The sequence below is a fragment of the Panthera pardus genome, unplaced genomic scaffold (genome assembly GCF_024362965.1).
Source record: "Panthera pardus isolate Hobbes unplaced genomic scaffold, ASM2436296v1 HiC_scaffold_25, whole genome shotgun sequence".
NCBI classification, from domain to species: Eukaryota; Metazoa; Chordata; class Mammalia; order Carnivora; family Felidae; genus Panthera; species Panthera pardus.
In genome coordinates, this window is record NW_026526821.1 from 63,512,850 (window position 1) to 63,540,846 (window position 27,997).

Consider the following 27,997-nt stretch of genomic DNA (forward strand, 5'->3'; position numbering starts at 1 on the left):
AGCGTGTGACAGGATTTCCTTTTTATGGCTGAATATTACTCCATTGTTTGCATATATCACATTTTGTTTGTCCATTCATCCTTTGATGGACACTTGGCTTGTTTCCACCTTTTGACTATTGTGAATAACGCTGCCGTGAACACTGGTGTACCCAGTCAAGTAACATTTAAATTGTGGTGGAACCCTGCTTCTTCCTCCCCTTTCCCCTCCTCCGTGCCCCTGTTCCCGTCCAGGTCTGAATCCCTCAGCGCTGGGACAGTAGCCACAACAGCCGCAAGGGTTGATGTAGAGAGAATTTTTTTTTAAACCCCTTTTACCTTTACCCTTTCTTCCTTGGCTGGACTTTGTCCGCCCAGGTTTATTTATAAACCACGAAAGCTCATTAACAAGACCAAGCACTTCAGCAAGCCACCTTTCCACCTTTCTTATTGCAGGAAGGCCCTCTGAAGGGATAAGGCTGTGGGACATGGCTGAGAATAAAGGCAAGACAGACTCCATCAGGATGAGTATGCAGGGATGCCAGACAAACAACGGGTTTGTCCAGAACGAAGACATCCTGGAGAAGGACCCGGACCCAGGCAGCCGGCTGGACGACGCCGTGGCCGTCCTTGGCCCTGTGGAGCCCAACCTGAAGGACATCAGGCCCTACGCGGGCATGCCCAAGGAGGTGCTGTTCCAGTTCTCAGGCCAGGCCCGCTACCGGCTGCCCCGGGAGGTGCTTTTCTGGCTCACCGTGGCTTCGGTGTTCGTGCTCATCGGGGCTACCATAGCCATCATCGCCGTCTCTCCAAAGTGTCTCGACTGGTGGCAGGCGGGGCCCATGTACCAGATCTACCCGAGATCTTTCAAGGACAGTGACATGGATGGGAACGGAGACCTAAAAGGTGGGTTCAGGAGTGGGGATTAGGGCGGGGCCGGGATGCAGCTGGTTTATGGCTCTCAATCCTCAAAACCGAACTGTGCCTGGCTTGGGCGCTAAGCACACTCCGCTGTGACTGGTCACGCCGAGCTTCTCCTTGTTTATGATATTCGAAAAGCCATTCAGCACAACCCGGCAGTTCTTGGCACGATGAAAGGCTCCTCGCTGCATGCCTTTGAGCCCCCAGTGAGTTGTTTCATTTATTGCCCACTAAGTATATATGCTTAGCTCATCGATTCTGACTTCTTATGTGGAACTCATTTCCTCCTCAAATGCTTCCTGCTTCTGTGCACCTTCTAGTTGGTTATCTCAGAGTGACAGCTTAGAACTGCTTTCCCAGTGTGTGTAGGGGCTAGTTTGGTAATCTAGCTGAGTTTCTTATTAGTGAATAAAGCATACATTATGTTTTTAGAAAAAAATTAAGTGATATCTTTAAAAGGTATAGGCTGAGTCTTTAAAGTTTAAATCCTGAGAAATGAAGGGAAGGAAAAAAGGTATTAGCAGAGTGTTGGGCATTACTTGAATTGAGGATTGTTTAAAATAATATCCCTATTAGTAAAAATAAAATGAAACACAAGGTAAACATTATTTTTTTATTAAAAAACTTTTCTCATGTTTATTTTTGAGAGAGAGAGAAAGAGCGTGCCAAGGGGGGAAGGGGCAGAGAGAGGGAGACACAGAATCCGAAGCAGGCTCCAGGCTCTGAGCTGTCAGCACAGAGCCCGACGCGGGGCTTGAACTCACCGACCATGAGATCATGACCTGAGCCAAAGTCAGAAGCTCAACCGACTGAGCCACCCAGGAATCCCCCCAAAACTATTTTTTTTAAGTTCCGCCAATAATTTCTGAGTCAAGTGTAGAGCATCCTTATACTTTGTTGCTTAAATCAGGACACTTTTAAAGGAAAATTTTGCCAGACAGCAAATGTAAACAGGAGCTGTCCTGGACAACTTAGTTGATACGGTCACTCTAGTTCAGGTAATGATAAGAAACAAACAAGGTAATTTTTGATAAGACTTAGTTTGAAAAAAAAAAAATAAAAGAAAATGATCTAATAGAGTATGGGAACTGGGGATGAGCTTAATCTAATGTTAAATGTTTATTTATTTATTTTGAGAGAGAGAGAGAGAGAGCACACGAACACAGCAGGGGAGGGCCAGGGAGAGATGGAGAGAGAGAAGCCCAAGCAGACTCCACCCTCAGCACAGAAACAGACTCGGCGCTCAGTCTCACAACCGGAAGATCATGACCTGAGCCGAAATCAAGAGTCCATTGCTTAACCGACTGAGCCACCCAGGTGCCCCTGAGTTTAATCTAACTTTAAAATCTAACTTTCAAATAGGATCTTGAAATCTCTAACTTACCTTAATAATTAATGAAAGGCTATGTGATGGGGCACCTGGCTGGCTCAGCCTGTTAAGCGTCCAACTCTTGGTTTCTGTTCAGGCCGTGATCTCAGGGTTTTGGGGGTTTGAGCCCCACATGGGCCTCTGCACTGGCAGCATGGAGCCTGCTTGGGATTCTCTGTCTCCCTCTCTCTCTCTCTCTCTCTCTCTCTGCCCCTCCCCTACTTGCACTGTCTCTTTCTCTCTCAAAAATAAACTTTAAAATTTTTTTGAAGATTACTTTAAAATAATTAATAAAAGGCTTTTCTTTTTCATGCTTGATATCTTTTTTTGTATCTTCCTGTGTCCTCACTAATTGAAATATTGGGATGCCTGGGTGGCTCAGTTGGTTAAGTGTCTGACTCTTGATCTCGGCTCAGGTCATGATCCCAGTGCTGTAGATTTGAGCCCTGCGTCGGGCTCCATGCTGACTGTGTAGAGCCTGCTGGGGATTCTCTCTCCCCCTCTCTCCACCCCTCCCCTGCTTGAACTCTCTCTCAAAATAAATTAATAAACTTTTAAAAAAATAAATGGGGGCACCTGGGTGGCTCAGTCGGTTAAGCGTCCGACTTCGGCTCAGGTCATGATCTCATAGCTCGTGAGTTCGAGCCCTGCGTTGGGCTCTGTGCTGATAGCTCAGAGCCCGGAGCCTGCTTCGGATTCTGTGTCTCCCTCTCTCTCTCTGTCCCTCTCCCACTTGTGCTCTGTCTCTCTCTCAACAATAAATACATGTTAAAAAATTTTTTTAAGTATTAAAAAATTAATAAAAATTAATTGAAATATTATCTGTCCTTCAAGGTGCAGTTGAAACTCTTTCTGCATTAATCTTTTTTTTTTTTCCATTAGAGAGTGAGAGAACAAGCAGGGGAGAGGGGCAGAGGAAGAGAGGATTCTGTCTCTTCCACTCAGCATGGAGCCCAACGCAGGGCTTGATCCCAAGACCCTGGGATCATGAGTTGAGCTGAAATCAAGAGTCAGATGCTCAACCTACTGAGCCACCCAGGTGCCCCTATATTAATCTTTATTTAAGCTTTCAGTCAGAGCATCTACTCCCCTCCCCAGAGCTCATGGGACTTTGGACTGTTTACAGTCCCCTCTGATACCGCCTTGTAACCTATCCTGGTGACTTCCCTTCCAACACCCCTCATCCCTGCGTGGCCTTAGCACCTGCTCCCTTTATGCAGTAAATGGTTAGCAAAAGTGATGTTTTGACAAAATAGAGCTAAAATTCCTAAACCCAAATAAACTCCCCACTTCCTGGCCCTCCCCTTGTAATCTCCTTCTAGATACATCCCAAATTCCCATACACAGGGCCATGTCTCATCAGCTCCTATGTTTGCCTTTTCTAGTAACTTTGCCTTGAGGGACTAGTTGTTTCCTTTAATCAATAGGTATTTGTCCTTGAGGTTGAGGGGATTTGCTTGTTACTATCTGAAGGAACAACTCCAGGTTTCAGTTTGTTTTTGGTGATTGCCTTCTGTCCCCTGGAGTGGGGGCCTGGGATCCCTTGTTTACTTTGTATCTGTCCAGCCCCTTTGTTTTTACCATCCTGTTCCTTTCCTTATTCTTAAGATATCTTGTATTGTTCTGATTGAAATCAAAATCCTTTTGTTGGTGGTGAATAGTCTGTGAGGTCTCACAGACACCCATATGGAGGAACTGAGGTACAAAGGGGACAAAAACAAGCATCCTATAATAGGGGAAGAGCCCCAATGCCAGGAGTCAGGAGACTTTGTGCTTTGGTCTCAGTGACCTCCAGCCTGCTGTGGGACCTGTGACAGGCTCTGATTGTAGGAAGCCATATAGGGGTCCCACCCAAAGTTATTGGAGATTGAAGTTACTACACTCAAGTCTGATCTGCAGTTAGGACTCTGAACTGGAACCGCACACACACAAATACACACTATCTGCTAGTTATCCCACAAGGTTCCAAGTACAAGGAGTTTCATTCCTGTGTCTCTTCTCAGCCAAATCTAGAATTCTCTTCTGTGTAAATTATTGGCTTCAGCATTGTCCAAAGGGTATAGAACGTGAACCACGTAGATAATTGTGAATTCTTTAAGGAGCCACATTAAAACAAGTACAAAAGAAACAGATGAGAAATTCATTTTAATAATAATTTAATTTTAGGGGCACCTGGCTGTCTCAGTCAATAGAGCATGTGACTCTTGATCTTGGAGTTATACGTTCAAGCCCCATGTTGGGTGTAGAGGTTACTTAAAAATAAAATCTTTAAAAAAATTTAATTTTAATTTAGAATCCATTTTAATAATAGTCATTTAAAGTATTTTGTTTAAGCCAACATATCAACATATAATCAACATAAAATATTTCTGAGATATTTTACATTATTACATTCTTAAAAAAAATTTTTTTTAATGTTTATTTATTTTTGTTAGAGAGAGAGAGAGAGACAGAGCATGAGTGGGGGAGGGCAGGGAGAGAGGGAGACACAGAATCCGGAGCAGGCTCCAGGCTCTGAACTGTCAGCTCAGAGCCCAACGCAGGGCTCGAACCCACAAACTGTGAGATCATGACCTGAGCTATAGTGGACAGTCAACTGACTGAGCCACCAAGGGGCCCCTACATTATCATATTCTTAAGAATCCAGTGTGTGCTTTGCATTTACAGCACATCTCAATAGACGAGTCACATTGCAAGTGCTCAATGGCCACGTGTACAAATGGCTGTCATACTGGACAGTGTAGCTTAGACCATGTGTTACTCTTCTTTGTCCCTTGGCACTTAGTCCAGCACCTGGCTTAGATTAGGTGTTCAAAAACCATGTGTAGGATAAATTAGCAATACTGTAGCCTTGATTTTAAATATAATCTATGAACAAGGCACAGACAGATGTTAATGTTTTCCATTTATGTTAAAGGTCAAAGGTTATTGCTAAAAGACCATTTGATGCTACTGGTAGAACTAGACTTTTCTATTTGAATTTCATCAGATTCAACAGAATTCTGAGTATTCCTGTTTCAATATACATATTTCAATTTTAGCCATATTGGTTTTGTTTTTAATCCTTCGATCAAAAAGTCAAACTTTATTTCTCATGGCCTTGACTTTTTTCTTCAGGCATTCAAGAGAAACTGGACTACATCACAACTTTAAATATAAAAACTATTTGGATTACTTCATTTTATAAGTCATCCCTTAAAGATTTCCGACATGGTGTTGAAGATTTCCGAGAAATCGATCCTATTTTTGGAACAATGAAAGATTTTGAGAATCTGGTTGCAGCCATACATGATAAAGGTAAACTGAGTGGTTGGTGGGTGTGTTGGGGGGTGGGGTGGGGTGTGGGGGGTTGAGAAAAGCATTCTCCAATTGCTTACTTAAAGCATTTTTTTCCTTAACAGACCTGTATTTGTCTAATATAATCTCTTCCTAACATTTGAAATATTTTCACTCATTAGGTTTAAAATTAATAATTGATTTCATACCAAACCACACCAGTGATAAACATGCTTGGTTTCAACTGAGTCGGACCCGGACAGGGAAATATACTGATTATTACATCTGGCATGACTGTACCCATGAGAATGGCATAACCGTACCACCCAACAACTGGGTAAGTACCGACTTGTCTGATTTACAAAGAGAAAATGGGCAGATCTTCGGTGATTAAACTGGTTATCTATAAAGTCCTTTTAAGGAAAAAAGTGAATGGGTATAGTTTTGGGGGAGGGGAAAATTTCCTAAATAAATAGAAATAACCTACCCAAGGCTTGTAATCGTTTGGATTTGGACTTTTTATTCCATTGTGGAACTGATGTGTTTTAGCAAATTAAAGCCTGTACTTTCTGTTATTAGCTTCTTCCTCCCTTACTTCCCATGCCGTCAGACTTGGACTCCATGTCCTATTAGGTCAGTAACGGTCTTGCTGACTCCTCCGTCTTTCTGACTCCAGACTCCTATGTCTTTCTGACTGTGTGACTCCCCTGTCCAGTAAAACCCCAGCCATACATGAGCCTGACCGTCCACTTTCTCTTTGCCTGAACTTTGGTGTCTGTGCCTTCAGAGACATCACACATCCATTGTCCTCACGTGAACTGAGGCATCCAGTCTTGGAATTTTACCATCCAGGCCCTCTCTCTTCCTCAAACACCCTTCTTGCCATCTCTGCCTCTTATCATGCTCAGCGGCAAGCTCTGCTTCGAAGGGTGAGCAGAAGTCATCAAACCTGCCTGCTCCTATACCCACCCTCTTCCTACTCACCTTTTTTTATGGCAGAGGCTGGGTCTGTCTTGTCTGGGGTTACCAGACTTATAAGTAAAAATCCAGGAAGCCCAGTGAAATCTGAATTTGCATAGTTTCTGAGTATAAGATATTTCATGGGACATACTTACACTAAAAATGATGCACTGTGTATCTGAAATTCAGATTTAATTGTATGTTTTGTATTTTATCTGGCAACTCTGCCCCTGTCCTGGGCTGGTCCCCCACCTGCTCTGGTTCATGTCTGTCCTGCTTTCTGCAGAACTGTTTACCCTGGATCCTCTGGATCTCTACTCTCCAGTCCCTCCTCCTCTCTTCCTGACCTTCTCCAGAAACACTTAAAGAGGCTGACTCCTGGGCATCAACTTTTAGATGAACCAAGGGCACTCAATATCAACACGTATCAATGCTGACTGTGTGATCTTCTCCCCGCCAACCTCTCGTACCCCAGGTTTCGTGAATAGTACTAGTATGCAGCCTGGTGAGCGGGTTATCAGCAATCCTGGCAGTTTTAGCTCCTTAATTTTTCTTTTCCCCAATCCCACATACTCGTGAAAATGATTACGATATTAACAAGCATTTACTAAATGCATACTATGTGCCGGGCTCTGTGCTAAGTGTGTTATATTCATTCCTTCATTTAATCTGCCCTGCAAGCCTATGAGTTTTAATTCCTGTGTTGCAGATGAGCAATGTTAAACACCTTGCCCTCCATCACACAGCCAGTAAATGAAAGGGCTAATGATGGCACCGTCCCACCATACAGTCTACTTTTAAAAATTGCTGCCCATACTTCCAACCATATCATCTCTTGCCTACAGGCCTGTGACAGCCTCCAGTTTCTCCATCCTTCCATCTGTTCTCCGCTATAGCCAACATTGTTGGCTTTTGGGGTTTGTTTGTTTTTGTTTTTTTAGTAGTTGATACATGGATACCTGGGTGGTCAGTTGGTTAAGTGTCCGACTCTTGATTTTGTCTCAGGCCATGATCATACAGTTTGTGAGTGAGTTCTGCATTGGGCTCCGTGCTGACAGCACAGAAGCTGCTGGGGATTCTGTCTCTATCCCTCTCTGCCCCTCCCCCACAGGCACTTCTCTCTCTCTCTCTTTCTCAAAATAAATAAACTTAAAAAATAGTTGATACATACCAAAATATATGTAATATATGATAGATGTATAAAACATCTTGTGGCATAACCATACAATGGAATACTACTCAGCCATAAAAGGAATGAACTATTGATAACAGGCAACACCATGGATGAATCTCAGAAGAACTATACCGGTGAAAGAAGCCAGACAGAAGGGTACATATTATTCCACTTAACATGAAATTCTAGGAAATGGAAACTCATCTGTAGTGACAGGAAGCCAATTAGTTGTTTAGGGATGGGAAGGAGATGGGGAGGAGTGGAAGATGGGGTCAGGGGGTCCCAAAGGATGGATATATTCACTATTTTGATCATGGTGAGAAGTTCACAAACATATACACATGTTGAAACTGATCAGATCGTACACACAATATGTGCAGTTTATTGTGTTCATTTATACGTGAATAAAACTGTTAGAAAATATAGGTAATATGTATCTAAGTAATAATATAGTGAACATCAATGAGCCCATCCCCAAATTAAGAATTGAACATTACCAACGCTGCTGAAAATGCCTGCAGGTTCCTCCCTGTCCCTCCCCACACCTCCTCTTAGGGGTGACCACTGCCTCACATTTGGGGGTTTTCCAAGTCCTTGCTTTGTGTTTTTCCTGTGCTGCATATGCTGCATATTTTTAAAAGATTTATTATTTAGTTTCTCCTGTTTTGGACTCTATGATAAATGTCCTGGTGCATGTAAATCTCCTGTAACTAGCTTTTTCACTGTTTTTAATGTTCATCTATGTAGAGTCCGGTAGCTGTGGTTTATACATTTTCTTTCTTTTTTTTTTTTAATGTTTATTTCTGAGAGAGAGAGAGAGAGTGCATGAGTGGGGGAGGGACAGAGAGAGAAGGAGGAGACAGAGGATCAGAAGCAGGCTCTGTACTGTCAGTGCAAAGCCTCATGCAGGGCTTGAACTCATGAACTGTGGTCCCGAGCCAAAGACTGATTGAGCCAACCAGGTGCCCCTATACTTTTTCACTGTTATGTAATATTCCATTGTGTAAATATTCCATGATTTACTTATCCACTCTTCCACTGATGGGCAGTTGGACTGTTTCCAGGTGTTTATTTTATTTTATTATTTTATTTTATTTTATTTTTTTACTATTATTAACGATGCCATGGTAACATTCTCATTAGTCTCTTTGTCCTGGGGTGCATGTACAAGAGCTTCTGAAAGGCAAATGGCTAGGAGTGAAATTTCTGGGTGCACGAGACTGCATGCTGACCTCTGCAAGATAATACAAAACTGATTGTCAAAGTGGTTGTACCAATTTATATCCCCTCCAGCAGTATAAAACATACATATTCTCCTTAACTTACTGGTACTGCCGGACTTAATAACTTTTACCAAGTGAACCTAAATTGGTATCACCTTGAGGTCTTCATTTTCCATTTATCTAGTTGCGAATGAAGATTTATCTAGTTACTAATGATGTTGAACATTTATTCGTACATTTCATTCACTTGAGCTTCCATTTTGGTGAAACACCTGTTTATGGTTTCTTTCCTCAGTTTTCTTTTGGGTTGTTTGTGCCTTTGAAATTGGTGGGGTTCTTTTTGTATTCTGGATACCCATCTTTTCTTGGTCGCATAGACTGTAAATATCCTGGTTTGTGTCAGGGCCGGCGATGAGGGTGTGTTTCCTTGAAAGGCGGCAGCTGCCACTTAGCTCCACCCACTTGTTTTAGTGGCAATTTGGACCCACCATGACTGGGTCTTCCAGTTAAAAAGAAAAAGATTTGTGCAAAATCCCCCAGTTTGTAAATGTTGTCCAGATGTTTTCTTTTGCATGAAATGAACAAAAGCCCAAGCTAGAGCCCTGAGGAACCGCCCCATTGAAGGAACCAAGCTGACTTAAAAGCAGCAGCGAGAGAGGCAGGAAAGTCCGCCAGGAGAGTCATGCTTCGGAGTCACATTTGTGAGCATTCCTAGAAAGAGGAAATCAGTGCCAGGTGCTTGAAGCTGCTAGATTTCTTTTATTTCTGAGGGCTAGAGGGTTTTGATTTTTATTATTTTATTTTATTATTGTTATTTTTTTTAGAAGAGTTTTAAGTGGATGATTCTACTAATTTTCTGAGGATACAGTTTAAATATCCACTCTGTGGATTCAAACTCCAAGACCAATGGAATGTATCTTTCTCCCCAGTTGACCATCATTTGCATTTCTTCACAAACAGGAGTCCAGAGCCTGGATAGAAGGTTCAAGAAAATATGTTAGAAATGTCTGCTCTTTAGGTTCTTTCTGGGACTCGACAGCTCCACTCCCATCGCCACCCCCCCCTTCCCAGGCCCATGCATCACTGCCACCCACCTGCACCCTCACCACCAGCTGCTGTGGGTCCAAGTGGGGAGCAGTTTCCTTTGGTCTTGGTTTCCAGTGACCCCTCACCCCAGGCGCATACTTGCCCTTCCAGACAAAGCTGACTTCCCACCTTGCTGCATCCTGCCCCTGCTGCGTCCCCACGCTCAGTGGTGGGACATTGCTGACTGGGCTCTTGGTTTGGGCGTCCCTTCTGCTTCCCCACTCTTCCCTCTAAGGGCTTCCCACTAAGGGGCCCAGGAGGGCTCCCCTGGCCTTAAAAGGGGCTCAAGCCCCATCTCATTCTGATCTGCCCCACTCCATAGCCCTGGCAGCAGCAGATACGGCCAATGGGGAGGGGCGCTCAGCTCCAAGATGCCCCCAGCCGACCTGTGCCTCAGTAGGTGTGGCTCCCACCTAGTCTTCTTCCTTCCCACCTTGCCTAGTCCTTGCTCAAGGTCAGATGGTCCCATTTGGGGCACAAGAGGGAAGGCAGGAGGGGTCTGATCCCCCTACCCTCTGTAAATGGGCTCCAGCCCACCTCACCGCCACCCTGGAATCTATTGCAATGAGGGAAATGCAGTCCACCCATTATCCAGGAGGCCCAGGTTCCCTGTGGCAGCCACCTCAGGTGGGCCGCAGCCATTGCCTGACCCCATCTGCTTCCACCCTAGGCCTTGGTTTCCCCTTGCCTCACACAGGGCACTAATAACAAGGAACTAGCCTTGCTCACTCCCAGCCTTCCACTCCTCCCTACCCCCCAAGGTTCTGGTTCCATCTTTCCTCTGTTCACAAACTACCTCTGGACAGTGTGTTGTTTTTGTTCGATGTTTCCATTCTTAGACACACGTCATCGCTGCCATGACCACCAAATGTTCGTCCTCATTGCTTCCTGCTGTTCTGCCCGCATCCCCCTCCTCCAAGATGCTCTTAGGGGAAGGGGTCTGGGGCAGAGCAGGCTGGGTTACCGACCACCCCAGTCCCAGGGAAAGTGGGATGCTGTGGCAGAGCGAGGCGGGGGGACCTGTATTAACCATTGAGGGTGTAGGGGCCACCTCCTCCCCATTCAGGGAAGAGGTAGCCATTATTTGTCCCAGCCTGGTCCTCCCTCCCCCAATCTGGTTTCCGATTTGTAGTTACTTGAATAAAAAAAGTATCCTGTTCTGGAGAAAAAAAATGTCCGCTCCTTAAATTGGCCTCATTCTACATTTGAGAGCATTGGTTTGCTATTGTGGTTGTTATGGACAGCTTCTACTAGACAAATATACCCTAACTACATCTGTGCGGCTTTCGTGGGTGACATTTTAAGGAATGAATTTATCCAGTGCTCTCCCTAGAAGGAAAATTCTGAGGATTTACGCACTCTGCCTGCACCGGGCCAGGGATGGCAATGATCGTTTCTTTGTGGGCAATGCCATTACATGGATGCTAAGAAGATGATATGCTATTTTCTGTTTGCTAGCTAAGTGTGTACGGAAACTCCAGTTGGCACTTTGACGAAGTACGAAACCAATGTTACTTTCACCAGTTTATGAGAGAACAACCTGACTTAAATTTCCACAATCCTGATGTTCAAGAGGAAATAAAAGTGAGTACAGATACCCCCACAGACTTCTCCATTGCATGGGTGTAGAAGTGGGTACCCGATACACTTTGTGTTGAACAGTACTTGTTCAGGCAAAACCAAGTAATACGGGGCGCCTGGGTGGCTCGGTCAGTTAAGCGTCTGACTTCGGCTCAGGTCATGATCACAGATCTCACATGATCTGTGAGTTCGAGCCCTGCGTCGGGCTCTGTGCTGACAGCTCAGAGCCTGGAGCCTGTTTCAGATTCTGTGTCTCCCTCTCTCTCTGCCCCTCCCCTGTTCATGCTCTGTCTCTCTCTGTCTCAAAAATAAATAAACATTAAAAAAAAAAATTAAAAAAAAAACAACAACAACCAAGTAATACAATTAAACTCTGGGATTATGGAGTCTGAGGCAAATATTAGACCCTCAGACATGCTGGTCATTCCTTCCTCACACAACGGACGGGGGAGGGAGGCAGAAATACCTGGTAACTTAGCCCTGAGGTCATCACCCCTCTGCCTGTGATGACGAGAGGATGGAGTGAGGTGCGCCAGAGTGTGGGCTCTAGATCTGAGCCTGCATCTGGACCCAGCGCCACTGCTGCTACCGTGGGCTTCTGGGTGAGATATTTGGCTTTCCGTGTCTCTGACCCCTCATCTGTGAAACACGGTCGAAGGCGGTATTCGTCTCACGGGCTGTCTGGAACATTGCAGGACATGACCCGTGCACGGCCTTCTGTATCCAGGTCGTTCTAAGCACTGGAAATGCAGCCGCGAATAAAACCTGCTCTCAAGGCGTTGTCTGCAAACCGAGGGGAGGGCACACAGTTACCAACTAAACGGGTAACGTGTCGGGTGGTCCCTGAGGGTAAGGGACGTCAGAGTGCCAGGCACAAGTTGGTTTGGGGCCATCCCTCCGTGGAGGTCCTGTCTGGACAAAGACCTGAAGTTTGAGAGGGAGCCCCGTGGATGTTTGGGGGAAGAAGATTCCAGGCGCGAGGAAGAGCCAGTGCAGAGACCTCGAGGTGAGAGTGTGCTTCGTGTGTTTCAGGAATGACGTGGAGGCTGGTGCATCCAGTGACCGGAGGGAGCAAATGGAAATGCAGGACACCAGCTAAATTTTCATTTCAGATAAACAACGAGAAAGATGGTATTTGGGACCCGCTTCTGCTAAAACATTACTCGTGGCGCATCTGAAATGAAAACTTAGCGGGGTGTCCTGTGTTTTATCTGGCAAGCCTGCCAGTGCATAGGAGTGACACGAGAGGGAGGGTTAGGGGCTGAGATCCAAGAAGTGGAGACGAGGGGCGGATCCCACGGGGCCACGAAGGCTGCTGTAAGGGATTCCTGCTGAGCTGCTGAAGATCCCTCCGTGGCCCCTCATAGGAGGCTTCCTGTCAGCGGTCACCACACAGTGGTGGTTCCAATACCCAACAAGACAGACATCAGCTGTGTTATTGCTGCTGCTGCTGCTGTGGCTGTAGTGGGCAGGGATTCAGGTTAGTGGGGGAGTGCTCTGAGGTCGGTAGGTGGGGAGGGGACCCAAACAGAACAGAGAGCTGTGGGTCCCTTTCTATAGCTCGCACCCTGTCAGCTGAAGGGTGAGGGTGCAGGTGGCCACGCTGGAGCCACTGAGGGCGCCCACAACCCTTAAGTTTGTTCTTGGTTTGTTTGTTTTTTTTTTCTTTTCTCTTATGTTTATTTACTTTTGAGAGAGAGAGAGAGAGAGAGAGAGAGAGGCAGAGAGAGAAGGAGACAGAGGATCTGACTTGGGCTCTGCGCGGATAGCAGTAAGCCCGATGCAGGGGCTTGAACTCACAAACTGTGAGATGATGACCTGAGCTGAAGTCGGATGCCTAACCAGCTGAGCCCCCCTGGGCGCCCCTCTTGTTTTTAAGTACTACCTCTAGGGAGATATAATTCACATAAACATAAAATGCACCCCTTCAAGTGTATAGTTCAGTGGTTTTAGTCTCTTCACAGAGTCGTAAAGCTATCACCACCGATTTCACAACATTTTCTTTCACCCCCTAAAGAAGCCCTATATCAATTAGCAGATACTCTCCGTGCCTACACCCCCCCATTGCCGGCAACCGCTAATCTACTTTTTGTCTCCGTGGATACGCCTGTTCTAGACATTTCATATAAACAAAGTCATACAATATCTGCCTGTATGTCTACGATATGTATCTGTATTTATAATCTATATTTAATAAGTTGAGAAACTGCCCAGCTCTATTCCAAATCAGCTGCACCATGTTTAGTCCCGGTAGCAATGTATGAGAGTTCCGATTTCCCCACATCCTTCCTTGCCAGCACTTGTTACTGTCTGTATTCTTGAGTACCGTCATCCTAGTGGGTGTGTAGTGACATCTCACTGGGGTTCCGATTTACGTTTCCCTGGTGCCTGGGTGGCTCAGCCAGTTAAGCGTCCGATTTACGTTTCCCTGATGGCTAATGACGTTCAGCATCTTCAAATGCGCTTATGTAGTTTATTTTTATATCTTTGCTGGAGAAATGTCTGTTCACATCCTTTGCCCATTTTAAAATTGTGTTATTCGTCTTTCTATTGTTGGTTTTAAGATTCTTTTGAAGTTTATTTATTTTGAAAGAGTGTGAGCAGGGGAGGGACAGAGAGAGAGAGAGAGGGAGAGAGAATCCTAAGCAGGCTCTGCACTGTCCAGAGCAGAGCACTACCTGGGGCTTGAATCCACAAACTGCAAGATCATGACCTGAGCCAGAGTCGGATGCTCAACTGACTAGGCCACCCAGATGCCCTGGTTGTAAAAAAATTTGTATAGGGGCGCCTGGGTGGCTCAGTTGGTTAAGTGTCTGACTCTTGATTTTGGCTGACAGGGAGGAGCCTGCTTGGAATTCTCTCTCTCTCTTTCTGCCCTTCCCCCGCTCTCTCTCTTTCTCTCTCTTTCAAAGTAAATAAAATAAACTTTAAAAAAGAATTTTATATATATTCTGGATACATGATTTGCAATCTTCTCCCATGCTGTGGGGTGTCTTCTTGCTTTCTTGATGGAGTCCTTTGAAGCACAAGTTTTAAATTGTTCAATTTATCCGTTTTTTTTCTTTTGTTCTTTGTACTTTAGTGTCATTTAAAAACCATTGCCTAACCCAAGGTTATGAAAATTTTTTATGTTTTCTTTTCCTAGTTTTATAGTTGTAGCTCTTACATTTTAGGTATCTGATCCACTTTTTAAATTACCTTTTATATATGAGGGGGTCCAACTTAATTCTTTGGCATGTGGCTATCCAGTTATTCCTACAACATGTGTTTAAAAAAAAAGGTATTCTTTCCCCATTGAACTGTCTTGGAACCCTTTTGAAAATCAACCGGCCATAAATGTCAGGATTTATTTCTAGACTCAATTCTTCTCTATTGATCTGTAGGTCTGTTCTTGTGCCAATACCACAATGTCTGGATTAGCCTAGCTTTATGGGAAGTTTCAAAACTGGGTCGTGTGAGTCCTACAATTTTGTTCTTCTCTTTCAAGATTGTTTGGCTATTTTGGGTCCTTGTATTCCTTTCTTTCTTTTGGCGATCAATTATTATTATTATTTATTGGAGTATAGTTGACATACGATGTTATATTAGTTTCAGGTGTACAACATAGTGATTTGACAATTCCGTATATTACTCAGCGCTGCCCACAGTAAGTGCAGTCGCCATCTGTCACCATACAACGTTACTAGAATATTATTGACTGTATTCCCATCGCTGTACTTTTCATCTCCATGACTTGTTCTGCAACTGAATGTTTGTACCTCTTAATCTCCTTTATCTCTTTCGCCCATCTCTCCACCCACCTCCCCTCTGGCAGCCACCAGTTTATTCTCTGTATTGAAAAGACTGTTGTTTGTTTTTGTTTTGTTCTTTAGATTCCACAGATAAGTGAAATCATATGGTATTTGTCTTTCTCTGTTTGACTTATTTCACTTAGCATAATCCCCTCTGGGTCCATCCATACCGATATAAATGGCCAGGTCTCATTTTTTTTATGGCTGAGTAATATTCCGTTGTGTGTGTGTGTGTGTGTGTGTGTGTGTGTGTGTGTGTGTGTACAGACCACATCTTCTTTACCCATTCATCTATGAATGGACACCTGGACTGCTTCCATAGCTTGGCTATTGTAAATAATGCTGCACTAAACATGGGGGTGCATGTATCTTTTTGAGTTAGTACTTTTGTTTTCTTTGGGTAAATATCCAGGAGTGGAGTTACTGGATCATATTCTTTCCATATGAGTTTTAGGATCAGCTTGTCAATTTCTGCAAGCAGCCTGCTCCTGGGATTTGAATAGGGATCGCATTGAATGCGGGCATCAGTGTGGGGCAGCATTGCCACTTTAACAATATTAAGTCTTCTGAACCAGGAACACATGATGTCTTTCCACTTGTTTAGGTCTTTAATTTCTTTCAACATTGTTTTATGCTTTCAGTGTGCAAGTCTTGCATTTTGTTGTTGTTGCTGTTAAATATATTCCTGTAGACTCCTTACTTCTAAGGCTGTTTTTACTACACATGTTTAATGTTTCCCAGAATTTAGATGAATTTAGATGATCTGTTCCAGAGGTAGGCATCTTGTCAGTGCAGCCTTGTCTCTTTGAGGTTGGGGAGAGCGGGGTGGGGCAGGGTGGCAGACATAGCTCCCAACTAGGGTTAGTTTTAACCTTCTTTGCTGGAGGGTGGACACTGTCTTCCTTCACCAAAGATCATTTACACACCCCCACCTGTACCTTTCCCCGCCCCACCCGCCCCCACACACTTTTGGGCATTTACTTTGTGCCAAGTGCCTTACCTGGATCATCTCATTTATGCTCTGACCAAGCCTTATTTAGGAGACTGTAGGATCATTTTACAGAGAAGGAAACTGAGGGCGAAAGAAGTGAAGTCACCCACCTGGGGCGGATTGATCCAGAGCAGGATTCAAACCCAGAGTCCATCCTCTTACCCACAACCCCACTTCCGACTTGAGGCAAACCTGTTTCTGTCTCTGTGCTTCACTTTCCCTACACAGTTTTTCAAGGGGTTTCAGTTGGAAATTCATAAATGTGGTGGGGCGCCTGGGTGGCTCAGTCGGTTGAGCGTCCGACTTCGCCTCGGGTCATGGTCTCGCAGTTTGAGAATTGGAGCCCCGTGTCCCGCTCTGTGCTGACAGCTCAGAGCCTGGAGCCTGCCTTGGATTCTGTGTCTCCCTCTCTTTCTGCCCCTCCCCTGCTCACATTCTGTCTGTCTGCCTGTTTCTCTCTGTATCTCAAAAATAAATAATAAACATTAAGAAAAGAAAAAAAATAGAAATTCATAAATGTGAGTATAATCCAGTTGGTTTATCAGGCAGTGGATTTCTCCAGGCTCCTTGTGGCAATAGAGATGGATTGTCTGGAGATGTTTAGACAAGTGTGATAAATTTTGTCCAAAGGTGCCAGCCAATACATTAATTATTTTTTGACTGTTCCAGCTGTTCCCTTGCAGGCATCCAAGTAGTGGAACAAGAGCCTTATTTACTAGTCTCAACAGAATGAGATTCCCCTTGGGATGAATCGTTAACTGCCTCCAGTTGAAGGTTAGACATTTTTGTAAGGCTGGTATAGAAGATTTGCTTCTAGAACTATATAAGAAAGGCCAAGAAGCTGCAAGGAAAGGCTCTTTGCTGCTGAAGAGGGACTTTTCACATGAAGGGGACTTTCCAACACCCTCTTACCCCCCAGCAGCACTTATCTCTGCAGTAGAGATTAGAGAGTAGAGAGTAGAGCAGGTTAATTATTTGCAACCCAGCGAGTTTGTGGTGGGGAGGCATTTGGAATGATTCCTGCTTGCATACCAGCTTGCACTCATGGCAACTTCTTCCTTCTGGCTCCCATCAGATTTCAGATTATCTGCACAGTGGGAGGCAAGCGGGAGACCCACAGCACACAGCACCCTCGTCTCTCCTCTCTGAATCCTCCTTGCACTGGTCTTCAGGGGACTTGGCTCTGCCCTGAACCTCTCGGGGCTTGAGTGTGTTTACCTCGTGAAGTCTAGAAGCCTTCTTGGGAGAAGGTGGAGGCTTACGTTTGTATGGCATTTTGGACGTTTCCAGCCACTTTGGTTTTTACTTGCGATCAAGTCTCTTCTTTGCCAAATGAGCGAACAGAAGTCCAGAGAGCTGGGTTAGTAGCAGAGCAGGGAAGAGACTCCACACAGCCCAGCCATCTGCCTGAATGGTGTCAGGACCCCGAGCCCGCCATGTGGAAATGTTGAGTGCTGGAGTGTGGGATCCTGGGGAGTTAGTATGTTCATGGCCACTGGGGACAGGGAGCTCAGGTACCCCACCTCCATTCCCCCCTCTCCCCCCCCCCCCCCCGCCCCGGCTTAAATGTCAGCTCTACTCTGCTCCTACTGAGCACGGCGTTGGTGGTGAGGTGGTGAGGATTTGAGTTTACAAGGTCTTAGGGAAATCATTTTCCATTTGCATTTTGGAAATCAGTGACTGTGGAGAAGGGGTTTGAGTGGGGTAGGTCTGGAGGCAGAGGGGCCAGGGCAGAGGATGGGTCAGTCATCAGGGAAGAAATGCCAGGGGCTTCAGAGCAGTGAGGTGGCATGGGGTTGCAGGGGTATCATCAGGTTAGAGAGGAGTCTGGTGTGACTCTCAGATTTCGGATTTGAATGCAGACTGGTGGTGGTGCCATTTCCTGAGATGGGAGACAAATACGAGGCGGGGGGCATGTCTTAATCATGGAGAGTTTGACGTCTGAGACGTCAAAGTATTCAATGGAGACTCGGATATAAGGACATGGAGCTTGGGGGACATGTCTGGCTTAGAGATAAAACTCTGGGATTTGTGGGCATGCGGACAAGGCCTACAGAGGTCAGGCAGGTTGTGTCAGTGAGAGCACCAGGCTGGCCAAGATGGACAAGGGGGTCACTTGCAACTGAGCTTGAGGTGATTGTTGGCATGTGGGAATAGGGGCCAGGAGTTGGCAGATCTTCCAATCGAAAGAATAAAATAAAGCAGAGCAAATGGGTAAGGGTGCCAGAGGGTTCCAATTCTGGTGCCACCACTTACTAACTCTGTGACCGTGATCAAGTTACCTCATCTCCCTGTGCCTCAGTTCCCTCATTGGTAAAACAGGAACAATAATGACACATACCTCGTAGGGGTGATTGGGGATTAAGTGGTTTAACCTCTCTGTATGGCATTTAGGATAGGGTGTTCCTTGTTATTTAAACGCTTGTTAAATAGTAAATGGGTAGGTAAATGAGTCAATACAATGTTGTGAAATGAAATGAACAGGGAGTGTAAGAGCCCCCCAAAGTGCTAATATTTAATTTTTCTTTATTTTTGAGACAGAGCGAGAGCATGAGTGGGGGAGGGGCAGAGAGAGAGGGAGACACAGAATCTGAAGCAGGCTCCAGGCTCTGAGCTGTCAGCACAGAACCCGATGCGGGGCTCGAACTCACAAACCATGAGATCATGACCTGAGCTGAAGGCGGACACTCAACCGACTGAGCCACCCAGGCGCCCCCCAGAATGCTAATATTTAAAGGACTGCGGAGTAGACAGAGAAAAGTGGCAAACGAGGAGTGGGTATCCGGGAGCTAAGGGATAGGAGTATTTCTAGAGGCGCGTTTAGTCAGCAGGGCCAAACACTGCAGAGAGATCAGGTAATATAAACACCCAAGTGTGAATTGACTCTAGCAGCAATACCTTATTTAGTCCCTACAGAAACTCTGCCAGGCGGGTGTAATTTTATGGATGAGGAAACCAAGGTCAGTAAGGCCATGCAGATGCCCTAACGCACGCAGCTGGATGCAAAGTGGGGAGCTGGGAAGGGCACTTGGATGGGTCAGAATCCTGAGCCCGTGATCCTGGAGGAGTTAGCCAAGAGTTTCACCAAGATTTCTGAACAGCAGTAGGGTCAATTTTCTTTCCTTTGCTTAAAAGCAGAGAATATAGTTTTCTCTCTGTACTTCTAAAATATCCTATAGTTTGTTATTCCTCTTTGAGATGGACTGAACCTGGGGTTTATGTCACTTTCAAGACCATGTCTTACAGATCGTCACCCGTAAGAGCAGAGTTTTTCTATTTCGCAAACTAAGCTTTTTAGGTAAATGGCCCAGTAACTTTAGTCATCTCAAAAGAAAAGTTTTGCCTCTAGGTTTCGTGAATCTGGATATGAGACTAGTAATGCTGAATTGGTTCCTGTTTTACTCAGCGCAGTGAATTAAGGAGAAAAGAATGAAAAGGTGCCTGGTAGAGAAACCAGGACTCTGTGATGTCATGGGAGTTATACAGGAATCGGGGACACAATGTACTGTCCCCAGAGTCCCGTGGCGCCTCTGTGGGTCACCCAGACCCAGCAGAACTAGGCTCTGTGCCCATTTCTGCACCAGGCACCCTGGGAGAGCTTAAATGGGGTAAAGAGAGGGTTAATGATTAAAATCTAGAGCTCCCTTTTCTCACCTAGTTGGGAGAATAAATAGCACAAATATTTTTCAAGAGCACATTTTGGATTATCTGAATGAAGACCACAGCATTTTTACAATGACTCTCAAAAATAACCATCCAACTTTTGCTGTTTTGTCTCTTCAAACGATCATTGTATCTCTTACTGGACTGAAGTGAAAACCCCTGCCAGGGCCAGAAACCTTTGCTCGGGTACACATTTCTCATTTTTTATGGCTGGGTCAACCGTTAGCAAGTCTAACTATTCCCAAAGGGAATAAGGACCCCATGAAGAAAGTGAGCAGATTTTTTTCTGGGAAATCCGTGCCCCAAAGCTTAATGTTTACAACAGAGTGGTGTTTAATGTTTTCCCACAGCTTTGTCGGAGGTGGCTTGGATGGATTACAGCTATTTGTGTCCCACCCCCACCCTGACCCACCTCCCATGTTCTCTCTTGTCAGGACCAACGCCACCTGGCCGTAGGCCTGGGTTGTATGGAGTCTGAAGCTTGTGAAAATTTGGGGCCTTCTTAAAATAGTGTAAAGTTAGGTACAGAGTGTTTACTTAGCCCGGGGAAAGAAGGTGGTTAGGAAGGGGCCGGGGTTACTGAGGGGTCCTGAAGCTTCATGCTGAGTTGACCCCTGGAGCCACCGGGACGAGATGGTTCTGCCTCATCAATGAGGTACCTTTACATCTATTGACTTCTCTCTCTCAATCTCTAACCAATCGCTCTCACTTCCTGCCTTCCTGCTGCGCTGACCTCCAGGACCAATCCTGCTATTTCATCTTCTTGTAAGATCATGTGCCTCTCCTTTAAAGCTTTTTACCTGGCTGTGACTTAAATATTCTTGCATTACTATTTGCTGTCTAGCTGGGGATTCTAAATAAATTCAGGAGACCTAGGACCACAGCTGTTGTATTTTGCTCATGGTTGTAGGGCTCAGCTAAGTGCCTGGCCCACAGTTGGAACCCGAATACTTATTGAATGAATGCATTTGGTAAGAGCAAGAGGCTAGTAACAACAAATTTGTGGGTTTTGTGTGGGTAGAACCAGCTTAAGGGTATTTGGTTCAACTGTGTCCACGCTAAGATTCTAAGTCTGCTCTTAGATTTGAAAATGTTTTTCAAGCTTTGTTACTCACACATGTCACTTTAAAGGGACTTGACCTCAGCAGTATTAACCCTTCCAGTTAGCCTGTAAGAAACCCTTGAGACCCTTGAATTACAGCGCTCTAGAGATCCCATATGTGTAGACACGAAACACATTTTAAAAAGGACACGTGTTTTTTTGGGTGATAGTCTTTATTTGGGACCTATGGCTCTGTTCTCCATAAATTAGCTACTTAGTCTAGTACTCCGAGTTGTGGGCTGTTCTGTTTTAATGTGATAAGTACGTTCCTGTAAAACCTTCCACTCAGTAAGGGCTGAGCTGAGAGGAAAGTGGGGAGAGCCACTGTCCCTCTGCAGAAGGGTAGCTTGCAGCTGGTGCCAGAGTAGAGCCAGCTGGGAGGGGTGGAGAGCGGAGACCTAGTTCCTCTGCTCTTCAAGGCCCTGTGGTCCTTCCAGCTGCCCCAGTAGAGGCCAAGTCAGTTCTGCCTCCGTGCTTAGCCATGCTGTCCTACAAACAGTCCGGAATGTTCTTCCTAATCGTACTCCCTGATAAACTCCCACTGGTCAAGGTAGAACTCTAGCTCTTTCGCTGTTTGTGGCCACCCATGTTAAATTTGATCTTCTTGGAGCGCCAACAGCCCTGCAGACAAGGAGTCTCCTCTCATGATGTTGCAGTGCACCCCACCTGGCATTATTAGGTAATTTTCTCATGTCTCATGTGTCCCCAACTATTCTGTAAATGCACTGATGCCCGGGGCCATGCTGAATTTTTGTGTCCCAATGGTATCACAGCATGTTTGACTTATTTGGGCTTTGTACTGTGTACTTTCAGTCCATGACTGGTTCACTAAGGACCTGGTGCTGTGGTCTGAGGCAAGGGTAACAGAAATGAAAGCTGCAGTCTTTCCTTCTAGAATCTCCCACTCTGGTGGAAGAACCCTTCATGACCTGATGCTTAGCTGATTGTTTTCTCTGTTTGGAGTGACCTTTAAGGAACTGGGGTTTGGGGAAAGATATGTTCCCAGTTTCTCCTGAGTCCCTTTCACTGTGGTTTCATGCCTTCATTTTGAGTGATTCTTTAAACTTTGGAAGCATGCTCATAACGTTAATTACAAATGTAACATTCTGAATTCAAATTTGAGGGAAGTATGGGAGTCCATAAATGCAGTGAGAGTTCACTACATTAAGCTGCTGCTATGCTCAACAGACAAAAATACACTATAGGAGTGATGGGCTTCTTTTGTATCTGGGGATGGCCGTTTTATAGTGGGAAGTCATTACAGACAGAAACTTTAATTAAGCATTATAAAAATAATGCATAATGTAACCACAGCATTTTGTTTCTTTGTGTTTAGGAAATCATACAGTTCTGGCTCACAAAGGGTGTTGATGGCTTTAGTTTCGATGCTGTTAAATTTCTTCTGGAAGCAGAGCATCTGAGAGATGAAGCCCAAGTGAATAAGACTCAAATACCGGTAAAGTTTTGTCTTAAACATTATTTTTTCCTCCTTTCTAAGAATGTCATTAGAGCATTTTCTTTTTTTTATGTTCATTTTTGAGAGAGACAGAACGTAAATTCAGGAGACCTAGGACCGCAGCTGTTGTATTTTGCTCATGGTTGTAGGGCTTAGCTAAGTGCCTGGCCCACAGTTGGAACCCGAGTACTTATTGAATGAATGAATTTGGTTAAGAGCAAGAGGCTAGTAACAACAAATTTGTGGGTTTTGTGTGGGTACGAGAGTGGGTTAGGGGCAGCGAAAGAGGGAGACACAGAATCCGAAGCAGGCTCCAGGTTCTGAGCTGTCAGCACTGAGCCCGACGCAGGGCTCAAACTCACGAGCTGAGAGATCATGACCTGAGCTGAAGTTGGTCACTCAACTGAGCCACCCAGGCGCCCCCAGAGGGTTTTCTTTTCTAGCACGAGACACCACTGACCAGAGAGGAATTTGATCCTATCTATAGGAAGCTTTTAAAAAAATATTTAATTTAGTGAAATTTATTAATATATGCCTCTGAATTTTAAAGCATAGTTTTTTTAAAAGTTTATTTTGAGAATGAGCACACTGGAGTGGGGGAGGGGCAGAGAGAGAAGGGCAGCATGGAGCCTGATGCAGGGCTCAAACCCACGAACCAGCAGATCATGTCCTGAGCTTAAAGCAAGAGTTGGATTCTTAACTGAGCCACCATGGTGCCTGAAGTGTAGTTGTGTGTGTGTGTGTGTGTTTCCCTGCCCAAAATGGAGCTTGGACTCACAATCCCAAGATCAAGAACTGTATGCTTCACTGACTGAGCCAGCCAGGCGCCCCTATCGGAAATGCTTTGGATCGTTTCTTTAGAAGAACAGAGTTGTTTCAAATGCATATGCCTAGATGTTTCCTTCATTGGCACCCTCTGATGTAGGGCATCCTTAAGGAGTACTTTGGTGACAAGGGTTCCGAGGGCACGGGCTCCACCAAGGGCTCTGACAACTCACTGATATTGTATCATCTCACTCAAGCTCAAGTGGGGAGGCTTAGGATTCCTGAGCTGCTTTTGTAATCATTAAAGAACACACAGAAGATCAGGTAACACACACCTGCTGAATGTATGCTAGGTGTTGTTTATTTAGAACAGTCCATTTAACTCTTGCAACAGCTCACAGGAGACATTTCATGATCCTCATTTAGAAAATCTTAGAGAACTGACTTTATCCGGGGTGATGGAGATGATAAATAGAACTATAAACCAAGCCTATCTTGCTACAGAATCTGGGTTCTTTGTGGTTCCACACCAGTGGTTCTCACCCTTCCCCCCATGTCACACCAGAGACAGTAATCAGGATGCCACTCTGCTCTTCTGGTTGACCACCACTCTACAGTCACTCTATGTTCAATGGCTAGACAGGAGTCCTAAAATGGGTTGCAGAGTAATGGATTTGTAAATTTACACAATGGAATATTATACATTAGTCAAAATAAATGAGTTACAGTGACACACAACAATATGGGTGAATCTTAGCAGTGTAATGTTTAGTGAAAAAAACTAGGGGCACCTGGGTGGCTCAGTTGGTTAAATATCTGACTCTTGATTTTGGCTTAGGTCATGATCTCATGGTTCATGAATTTGAGCCTTGCAGTGCAGAGCCTGCTTGGGATTCTCCTTCTCTCTCCCTCTCTCTGTCCGTCCCCTGCACGCTTTCTCTCTCTCAAAATAAATAAACTTAAAAAAAAAACCCCTAAAATTATTATATAGAGCATGATACACTTTACATGAAATGCATATAGTTAATTATCAAGTGTCTAGCTTTCATCCTAATACATTTATGGGTACTTAAGCATATCATTAAACCAAATCAGTTAACTAAAGAAAAGTTGGCAATGCCTGGACTAATTATGAGAGCATGTCCTTAATCAGAGGCCATTTTTTGGGGAGGCGCAGCGGTGGGAAGCACATGATTTCCAATAGGGAAAATGAAGGGGGAAAAAAGGTGATATATTAGTCCCAAAGAGAAGTGCATATCCTTGGAGAAGAAATCTCAAAGTAACCTTCCTAATTACGATGAGATGTCATAAGATAGGCATATGCCTCCAGCCATGACAAAAGATCAGAACAATGGGTCTTGTGTGCCACCCAAGACAAACTTAAAGAAAAAGTGATTTCAGTAAGAGACTTAGGACTCCAAAACTCTTCACTTGATCTAGCAAGCAAGTTCACTTATTGAAAAGGAGTCCACTGAATGGATGGCAGTGTAGATCCATGTCCTAACCCAGGATTTATGACCTTGGCTGTGTCAGACATAGTCTTTTACTTTGGATTCTAGATCACTGTAACCCTAGGAAGGCATAGAATGAATATCAGGAAAAATTACTGAACCCCTGGCAGTGTTTACTTACCACTTCTATCCTTTATTCTGTTACACTTTGGATGATAATTTTGTAAGCAGATAAAGTCCAGGTGTAATAAGAAGCTCTATGTTTTCTTTGCCTTTAAGCATTTAGGACCATTAGGAAAAGGGTTTTGTTGAATCCATTTGTAATCAATGTTTACATAGTAAAATTTGTTTTACTTAATAATTTAAGCATCAAAGGAAGTCCTAATAGTCATGAATGTTACTCTCCAGCCATAAAACCCCATGAGCACTTAAAGTCCTAGGATCATCCTTCAGCACGTTTGTCTTGGCTTGAGCCCTTTGAAGAGACCATCTATATTCGCATAAGGCCAGCTATAGGCATCTGATATATGAAATGATGGTAACCATGTTTCTTGGTTTCCTAAGGACACGGTCACACATTACTGGGAGCTGTATCATGACTTCACCACCACCCAAGTGGGAATGCATGACATTGTCCGGAGCTTCCGGCAGACAATGGACCAATACAGCAGGGAGCCTGGGAGATACAGGTGACCACAAGACACGCTTCTGTTCTTCACGGGCGTAGGGTGTGATCTATAGCTTATCCTTCACAGCCAGGCATTCTCGAGAGGCTCAAATTATTTAACAAACCTCCATAACTACAGTGTGTTGTAATTCGGTTTTGCCAGGGCCTGGGATAGTCTTTCATGTTGTTTTAACTTTGCTCATTTTCAGTTTCTTTTTTTGTTCAGACAATGCGCATCACAGTCCTTCACAGAATTTTGTGAAATTAGCTTAAAATACATAGTCTAAATGTTAGCCATTGACTTTTCTACTTTTAATCATTACTATTTGGCCTGTTAGTGTCCAGTGTCCAGTATAAATCCAAATGTTTAAACTAAACTGCTATTAGATCACAATGGTTAGCAACACAGCTTTGGAATCAGATGGACCTAAGGTAGAGTCCTGTGTGTGACCTTGGGCTGGTTGGCGGACTCAAGTCCCACTTTCTCATCAATTAACAGGTGAAACCCTTTTCAGGCTTTTGTGAGACTGCAAGAGATAATGTATATGAAGCACTTAAAACAGGGACACATAAACTCACTAAATCTCTTCCTATGTTTATATACATCACCCAGTAGCAGCAACAGGAGTTAATTTCTCCTCCTCAAAGTAGGTCCTCTGATTGCTATCCCCATACTACAGATAAGGAAACTGAGACTCGAGCACAAAGGCAATGGTCACACAGGTAGTAAATGGCAGGGATGGAACCGGAGCTGAAACACTTGGGTTCCAGATAGTGTGCACTTACTTCAAACAGGTGAAGTCAGCACTGATGTAGGTCATTTCAGGCTGATGTCTTTCCCTAAGAGTGTTTGTTTTAAAGTAAGCTCTACAACCAATGTGGGGTTTGAACTCATGACCCCAAGATCCAGAGTCACGTGCTCTACCGAGGCAGCCAGGCACCTCAGGGTTTTTTTTTTTTTTTTTTTTTTTTTTTTGAGAGAGCAACAGAGCGCACATGCGGGACTGTGAAATCATAATCTGAGCCAAAATAAACGTCAGATGCTTTAAAAAAATTTTTAAAAAATGTTTGAGAGAGAGAGTGCAAATGAGGGAGGGGCAGAGAGAGAGGGAGACAGAATCTGAAGCAGGTTCCAGGCTCTGGGCTGTCGGCACAGAGCTGGATGTGGGGCTCAAACCCACAAACTGTGAGATCATGACCTGAGCCGAAGCTTAACCAACTGAGCCACCGAGACGCCCCTCCAAGTGTTTGGTTTTTAATAGCCAAGGGTCATCCTGATAATAAAGTGAGGCTTTATAGGGATTCAAATAAAACGGGAAGATTTGGGGGGAAAACCCCTTCACATGATATGCACACACTGCAGATTCTAAGTGTGAGGAAGATTGCTAAAGAGTTCTGGAAGTTACTGAGTTTTAATAAGATTTAGAAAGAAAGAACAATATTGACTGATATCCAAATGTATTTTATGTTTATTTGGAGAGACAAAGAGCATGAGCAGGGGAAGGGCAGAGAGAGAGGGAGAGAATCCCAAGCAGGCTCCGTACTCAAGCCTGACTTGAGTCAGGCTTGAACTCATGGCTTGAACTCAGAACTGTGAGATCATGATCTGAGCTGAAATCAAGAGTTGGATGCTTAACCAACTAGGGCACCCAGGTGTCCCCAAATGTATTTCCTAACTCTTAGGCACGGCATAGTATTAGGCTAGTCCTTGGGTTTATTGTCCATGAGAAGTGAGAAAGGGTCCAGGTGAGCAGGCATGCCACTACCTGGCCATCTGGCTTGATTCTGCTTCCTAGCGAGCCCAGCTGGATGTGGATAAGAGTCCAGCAGACGGAAGCAGCTGCAGAACGCTTCTCAGTCCCCTGACGGGCCCTGAGGACACTGCACCCTGCCAACTCTTCCAGGTTCATGGGGATTGAAGCCTACGGAGAGAGCATTGACAGGACCATGATGTACTACGGGTTGCCTTTTGTCCAAGAAGCAGATTTTCCCTTCAACGATTATCTCAGTGAGCTGAACACTCCTTCTGGGAACGGTGTGTTTGAGGTTATCACATCCTGGATGGAAAACATGCCAGAAGGAAAATGGCCTAACTGGATGGTAAGTCCTCAAGCCTGATCAGCACGTCTGGGGCTGTGGTGCTTGTTGAATAGTCACCCCTAATGCAAGGGCTAGGTCTGTAAACAGGCGTCACCCTTCCCTTCATCGGTGATTCTTCAGGGAGCCAGGCCTATCCCAGCTTCTGACCAGGTTTTTGTCATTTTTCTTCATTCTTTTTCTTCTGGTTCTCAGACTAATCTTGATCGGTCTTCGAGTTTGCTGATTTCTCTGTTAGTTCAAATCTGTCCAGCCCTTCTCAATGAGTTTTTCCTTTCAGTGCTCATACTTTTCAACTCTGAAATTTCTTTCCTGTTCTTTCTTCTATCCTTTTTATTGACAGTATCTATTTGATGAGACACTGTCCTCACACTTTTCTTTGAACATATGGATAGCAGCTGACTTAAATGTCTTTGTCCGCTAGGCCAGTGTTTCTTTATCCACAT

At 44.7% G+C, this 27,997-nt stretch overlaps 1 protein-coding gene across 2 annotated transcripts in view; it reads left to right on the top strand.

Annotated features, from left to right (window-relative positions):
* Window positions 1-374: 374 nt before the first annotated feature.
* Window positions 375-27,997, top strand: part of SLC3A1 (solute carrier family 3 member 1) — a 36,869-nt gene continuing 9,246 nt past the window's right edge. The window contains exons 1-7 of one of the 2 annotated variants that reach the window (XM_019467114.2): window positions 376-884; window positions 5,386-5,565; window positions 5,727-5,881; window positions 11,446-11,571; window positions 22,452-22,571; window positions 25,352-25,476; window positions 27,359-27,554. In XM_019467114.2, the coding sequence (XP_019322659.2) occupies window positions 467-884; window positions 5,386-5,565; window positions 5,727-5,881; window positions 11,446-11,571; window positions 22,452-22,571; window positions 25,352-25,476; window positions 27,359-27,554 (1,320 nt within the window). In that variant the 5' untranslated portion in view covers window positions 376-466. Of the gene's footprint in view, window positions 885-5,385; window positions 5,566-5,726; window positions 5,882-11,445; window positions 11,572-22,451; window positions 22,572-25,351; window positions 25,477-27,358; window positions 27,555-27,997 lie in introns of both variants that reach the window. The other variant, XM_019467203.2, reaches the window with a different exon arrangement.